Genomic DNA, 7,528 nt, shown 5'->3' on the forward strand with positions numbered 1-7,528 from the left:
TATTATTATCCACTGTTTCCTAAACGTTTTTGTCTTTACTATTTTTTTAAACATAGACGGTGATTCCCCGCGCTGAGTGAGAAATGGGAAATGTGGATAAGGTTTTTGAAACATTTGTAAACGGGGAATGGGGATCCCCGTGGGGACAGAAATTCGCCGCGGAATGAGGATGAGGATCAGTTTGTCCCCGTTTAACTTGCGGGGATGAGGATGGTGAATCCCCGACTAGATGAGGACGGGGATGGGAAATGCATTCCCCGCCTCGCCCCGTTTACGTCCCTAGTAATTAGGAGTAAAAATGTCTTTCAAAAGAAATGGAGAAATAAACTAATTGAAAAAACTCGTACTTTTTTTCCACCAAACTTCATTATTAAAGGTCTGAGTCAAAACCTCTAAAATAGTTTAAATCTTTAATCTTATTCTAAAAAGTTGTTTAACAAATAGGTTTTTTTTTTTGTTTCTTCTCATATCTTTCTCATTTTTTCTCAAAGTCTTGTCATCTATCAAATACACAACGTTTTTTTTAATCTACTTTGAAAAGGAAGAGAAAAGTTTGTTTTCCTTCTTTCTCCTCCCACCAAGTTAGATTTTCTGTATTTTTTATTGTTTTATATTTTTTCTGTATGTGATCATATATTTCATTTGACCTCCTTATTCATCTGAATTTTATTTGTTCTCTATTATTATTTCGTTTATACCTTTTTCGAATTTAGCACGAGCAGAAACAGTTTATCTTGTTTGTAGATCAATGGATCTACGTGGTTGCAACAAAAGAAATGATTCATATCTGAATATTCAGATCTGCTTAAATGATTATGATTGGATTGCATATGTTTTTGTATGAATTTGGATTTAATTTTTAATATCTTTTTATGGTTATTTATGCATGACCATAACAGCAACCTTTTGAATGGAAACTTTAAAAGCTGCTAGAGAAAAAAATTGAAATAAACTACTCTAGTATTCATTGAACCCGCAGCCGGAGACGTTGGATTAAATAATGGAGGATAGAGTATGGAGGATTGGATGCTTCCTTCCTTGCATTAAATTACCTGCTTCACCTTCCTATTTAATACCCTTTATTCCCACTCCTCATCTTCCACTCTTTCTCGCTTCACACAACTTCTCCTTAAAGCTGTTTCGGATATGGCGGCACAAGCTCAAGCTCAAGTAGCTTTGGCTTTGGATCTTATTAAGCACCATTTATTTACTGATTTTCTTTCACCTTCCTCTTCTACCACTTCCAACTCCCTCTTTACTAATGCACATTTGGAGCTTTCAACCTCTCATTACGACTCCGATTCCTCCCGCACTTCAACCGCTCACGACGTCTTTTCATTTTCTGATCATCTTGCCTATAACCATATCAATGGTGATTTTTCCGAATTCGAAGCGGAACCTCAATTCATCGATCTCATTACACCAAAATCTAATTATTCTACTTCTAGTTTTGAATATGATTCAGAATCTCAATTCACCTCTCAATCAAGTATTCACGATTTGTTCGAATTTGAATCGAAACCTCAATTACAAAGCCTCGAGGATTTCGGATTTGAATCAAAACGGCAAATTATTTCTCAATCAAAACCTCAAATCCCTGCAGAGAAAAACGAATGGATTCAATTAATTGGAAGCACGAATTCGAACCAGCGAGTGGCCGTACAAGGCAACTCAAAAGTGGCGACAGTTGAAGAGAAAATTCATTACAGAGGAGTTCGACAGAGGATGTGGGGAAAATACGCGGCGGAGATCCGAGACCCGACCCGGAAAGGGACACGGTTGTGGCTGGGAACCTTCGACACCGCTATCGAAGCGGCGGAAGCGTACGATCGAGCAGCGTTCAAGCTGCGTGGGTGTAAAGCCATTCTGAACTTCCCTTTGGAAGCTGGGAAGTGGAAAACAAGGGATAACGACAATGAGAACGAAGGAATTGAACGGAAACGAAAAAGAGAGAGCGATGTAACCGATGGAGAAGGAAATAAGAGGTGAAAGGAGAGGAACCTAAAGCATTGGGTGCGTCCAAGCAGCGGATATTGAAAATTTCCAGAGACAATTTGACAAGAAAAATAACATGAATAATATTAATAACGAGAAGAGACTATAGAGATTTTTTAGAATGAAGTATTTGTAAATTTTAAAAATATTTTAATATTTTATTTTTAAAATTTATGAGTAATTTGGGATCAAATGATTCAGAGGGCAATTCAAAAAGAATAGAGATTTCTTTTACTATGTGAATATTTAGGTTTATTGATTAAAAAAACAAACGCGCAAAAAATCTTGTAATTTAGGATAAATTAATTCATAAATAATATAATCAAAGTATTATTTATAAATATGATGCATTAAAATTGAGAATGTGATTTTATATTATAATTATCAAAAAAAATATATTTATTTATTTATTTATTTTTTAGAAATTTTATTAAACTAATTCACATTTTTATCTATTACTTCTTATATTCTACTACCTCCGTTTCATATTACATGTCTTTCTAGATCTTCTTTTTTGTTTCATATTACATGTCATTTTATATGATCAGTACACGTTAAGTCATCATTTTTTCTGCTATAAAACGCGGGTTTACAAAAAATAATTAGCATAATGGATTTATTATAGAATAAGTAAATATTGGAATCAATAAATAAGGGAAAACAATGTCTTTTTTCTAATATCCTTAATTTCTGTATACCTCTCTAAAAAGTCATGTAATATGAAACGGAGGGAGTAGTTTATAAGTTATTCTAGTAAGTTAGTTTTTTTTCAAATATAAATCGTTTTATTTTTTAAAAATTTTTAGTTTAGTTTTTATATTTTTATCTTGGTTCTTGAGTTTTTTACATTACAAAGCATATTCCCTAATAGGTGAGAGATAATTTTGTTTAGTTTACTTATATAAATTCGTTAAGTATTTCTAAATTTGTGTAAAACATCCTAGAATGATTTATATAATGGAGAAGTGAGTACCGTATATAAAAGAAGTAACAAAATGAACATTTGGTAACATAATAAAATATTGGATTAAGATGTAAAAATATCCCTAACATTTTGGGTCAGGAGTAATTTTATCCTTAACGTCTAAAATTGTACGATTTTACCTCTAACGCTAGAAGCCAAGAGCAATTTTACTCCTAACATTGATAAATTGGGTCAATTTGAGAAATAATTCATCAAACTTTCTTTTCAGTCATGAATTTTTTTCATCTACACTTCACACTTGCGCCATTTTATCAGTAACAAATCATAAACATATGTTGGGATGTGAAAAAAAAATAAAAAACATACTGTCTTTTTGTACGAATATGACAAGAAAAATAAAAAAAAAATTCACCGAATTTATAAATATTAGAGAAAATTATAAAATTAGGTTAAATGAGAGACTCATTTACATTTTTAACTCATTTACTCAACCTATTACATATCTAGACTATATTTATCCGACTTTCCCAAAATACCCTTAATATGTTTGTCATTTTACGGTACGACTGTCTCCCTCCCATCTGATTTCACGAAGTTTGCGAAGCTAATATTTGGTTTAGTTAATGATTTTAATTCGCATATGCGAAATCCAGACGTGTTTTTAACAAAATTCGCAAAGTGGTATATAACAAAAAAGGCCAAACAACAAGAGATTCTAACATTAAAATCATAACATTATCAAAATTTACAACAAGATTGCCACAATAACAACATTAAAATCATAACATTATCAATTTACAACAAGATTGCCACAATAAACTCCTAATTAATCACTTCAAAGTGAACGTGACGAATCTGCACGAAAATTTCTTCCTGTACAAGAAGTCCAGACTTTTTGGGATGATAAATGAAAGTCCAAACCTTTTGGGATGAACGTATCACATGGTACACAATAAGATTGGCACAATATCTCCTAACCAATCATTTTAAAGTAAATGTGGCAAATCTTGATGGAAATTTCTCCATATACATGAAGGAAAGTCATCTCCCCTGCACCTTAGTACGCCGCCTTCCAGAAAAGGATGTTATGTATTCAACCACCTTCAGAAAAATTTAATCGTGTTAGGCAGAAAAAAAGAAGATTTGGCTTCGCGAAATGAGGATTCTCGAAGCATGCGAATATAAATGTGCAGGGAAGATGATGATTTTACTTTGTCAATCGAGGATTTCGTTAAGTTTGCGAGGCCTGAAACGTGACGATCTATTTCGCGAATCGATGATTTCACGAAGTCTGAGAGTGAAAAATCATGAACTTTTCACTCGCAAACGTCGCGAAATCATCGATTCGCGAAGTAGATCGTCACGTTTCAGGCTCTTTCCCATCGCAGATCTTCGCGAAACCAGATTACGCGAAGTGAAAAACGCAGAGAAAACAGTAGATACTTACATTTTTCACGCCTTTCACTATTAAAATCATCAATAACAATATGATAAATGGAAAAAACGATGAAAATAACGTATAATAACTATTTCTTCGATGGTCACAAAAAGAAATAAACCAAGAAACGAGCAGGAACAGGAAGATAAAGAACCATGGCTTCGTTTTCTAGGATTAGGAAGATGAAGAATCAAGAGATGAAGAGAGGAGGAAGCGAAATACATGGTGATGTGGAGAAATAATACAGATTTCATGAAATTTAAAGGAAGAGAGGAAGACCAATGGTCTGGGAGAGCAACCGTTTTCGTGCAAAAAAAGAGATAGGGGAAGGGGGAAGATGAAAGGGTGAGGGTATTTTGAGAAAGTCACGCAAATAAGGTCTATATATATAATAGGTTGAGTAAATGGGTTAAAAATATAAATGGGTCTCTCATTTGATCTAATATTGTAATTTTCCCTAAATATTAATCTTCAATTCGATTATTAAATTATAAAAAACACGAAATACTTTTTTAGAACGACTTGATATGCAATTGGTGCAGAATAAGGGACAAACATATTTGTGTTTTATAATAGTGTCTTAAATTGACCCAAATTATCAATGTTAGCTGTAAAATTGCTCTTGGCTACAAATGTTAAAGTCAAATTGCACAATTTTAGACGTTAGGGGTAAAGTTGCCCCTGAACCAAAATGTGAGGGGTATTTTTGCATCTTACCCCTAAAGGGGGTAGAGGTAAGGGTGTGGCATGAGTTGTAAATAGAATGGAGCTGGAGAGAGGGGCAAAGCTGATTTGTTAGGCTTTTTTTAAAGAGCCCACTCGGCGAGTAGGAATAATCACACCGCGAGTGAGATGCATGCTGAAACTTCTGATCCCATTTTAATGACCCACACGGCGAGTGGGAATAGTCACACATCGAGTGGGTTCTATTTCTCACCCAAAAGCCTTTGGCTCTCGTGTGTTGCCCTTTTGATCCGGCTTCTGCACCACTCATCTCCTCTCGTCTATTGGACATTAAGTATTGAAAAAATAACTCTTATCAAACGTACTTAAATTAAATAAGTACTTAATATTTTATTTAAGTGATTAATGGACTATCAAACAAGGTCTTAGTGTAGATTTATGTTTGGACATTTTATATGAATACTACAATTGGTTACAAAATTACAATTAAATCATATCATCAAAATTAATTTTCAATATGTCATTATTTTCCATGTAATAAATAAAATATGCTTTTGTACTATAATTTAATTTAAGTATCATATACCCAATTCATAAATTTAAATCCAAAAAATATATCCTAGAATATATTGATAATAGACCCTATTCATAAATTTAAATCGAAAAAGTATAAATTTAAACCCAATTCATAACCTTAAAATATATTGAAAATAATTATTTTAATAGTTTGACATTTTCGTAAAAAAAAATAGTTTGATATAATATAAATTACTTTTTTAAAAGTGAATTTTCATATACATTTTTTTTCATATTTTTAAAATAAATTACACATTAATCAAATTGAGTATTTTGTTTTTAATCATATTGTTAATTTTATATGAAATAGATCGTATTTATAATTTTTATTTTGACATATCAGAGCAAAACAGTTTTTATTTTTAAATTTAAAGCAAGATAACCTTCTTAGAATTAATAACTTTTTAATTCACAAAATTCAAAATAAAATATATTTTTTAAATTTATCATAGAGATATATTTTTCCACGTAATTTCCTCATGTTTTTACCCTCTTTGCATATCAAATTGAAGACTACCATGGCCCACATGAATGCTGCCACCGGGTTGGGCTTTGAGTGGGCCTTTTCTAATATGGTGAAGCCTGTTTATCAATAATAATAGGGTAAATTACATAAAAATCAAGATACACTTGATTTATTACAAATGAATCCTACTTGTTAAAAATAATACAATTATGTCAAACTGTGATAAACATATCCAACTTTTACCCAAAACCGTCCATCCCTTAAAAAAAGGAAATACTTATTATTTTAATGTTTTTAAATATTTATAATAATAAAAAAATCCAAAACAACTCCTAGTTGGAAAAATAGAAAACAGAAACCACTCTGGTTTCTTCCTTCCATTTTTTGCTCTGTGCGCAAAAATGCAATTCATAAATTTAGTCTTTACTTTCACAATTCTTTCTGATATTCCATTAAATCATTAAATGATATTCATGATTTAAGTATTTAATGGATGACTCCAAGATAGAGAAGAAGATTCAATTCATAATTCATTACATATCTGCTTGAAAGATAAAAGCTTCTGCAATGGAATTTGTTTATGAAAAACACACTGCAAAAGAAACTGAGGTAATTAAATAAATTAATGAGAAAATAAATTGCTATTGAATCCTGCAAACACTAGAAAAGGAAATTGGAAAACAGAGAACTACCAAAAGAAATTAGAAAAAATCGCATGATACAAAAGGAACACAGCAAAAGGATAGAGATAGTGCCTACCTGAATATAGAAATGAATTATAAATTTAAAAAATGACCTTTAATTAATAAATTAAATAATTTAATGTGAGTTAACTGTAAGATGACAAAAGTGTTGGGCTTATGCGGAGCCAGGAACTAAAGGTCGGAGGGGCTAGATCGTAGGTCAAAAAAAATTTACATGCTACTTCAACATATCTATAAAAAAGATATGGTGCAAAAATACTCTAACATTTACATCCGGGAGTAATTTTATCCTTAACGTCTAAAATTGTGCAATTTTACCTCTAACGTTGGTAGATAATAATAATTTTATCCCTGATATTGGTAAATTTGATCAACTTTAGACATCATTATATAACAAACACATTTTGTTCGTTATTCTACACTAATTACATATCCGTTTCAAAAAAATTACGCATCTTGTTCCTAAATAAAATAAAAACAAACAACCAAAATAAAAATAAATTAGACATCCTAAACAACCGAAATTAAAGAATTTCTAAACAAAAACAACATATTGATAATGTCCAAATAAAATTATAAAATAGAAATCATAAAAAAAATTCCCAATTTAGCAATCTCTGTATAAATTATAAAACTGAATCTCAAAACAAAGTAAACAATGGCTAAATTAAATACTTAATTGAAAGTTGGAAGTTAGAAACTGAATGAGTGAAAATAAAAAATAATTGATGAATGATTTA

At 31.2% G+C, this 7,528-nt stretch overlaps 1 protein-coding gene across 1 annotated transcript; it reads left to right on the forward strand.

Moving 5' to 3' along the window:
• The first annotated feature begins 981 nt into the window (after positions 1 to 981).
• LOC136212799 (ethylene-responsive transcription factor 6-like) lies at positions 982 to 2,266 on the forward strand. The gene has a single exon (XM_066002789.1). It carries the CDS (start codon positions 1,147 to 1,149, stop codon positions 1,987 to 1,989), a length of 843 nt encoding a protein of 280 aa, XP_065858861.1. The 5' UTR covers positions 982 to 1,146; the 3' UTR covers positions 1,990 to 2,266.
• The last annotated feature ends 5,262 nt before the right edge of the window (positions 2,267 to 7,528 follow it).

The sequence above is a fragment of the Euphorbia lathyris genome, chromosome 1 (assembly GCF_963576675.1).
Source record: "Euphorbia lathyris chromosome 1, ddEupLath1.1, whole genome shotgun sequence".
NCBI classification, from domain to species: Eukaryota; Viridiplantae; Streptophyta; class Magnoliopsida; order Malpighiales; family Euphorbiaceae; genus Euphorbia; species Euphorbia lathyris.

What these genes read in the sequence shown, in the direction of transcription:
- LOC136212799 (XM_066002789.1), top strand. Translation starts at nt 1,147, where the DNA reads ATGGCGGCACAAGCTCAAGCTCAAGTAGCTTTGGCTTTGGATCTTATT.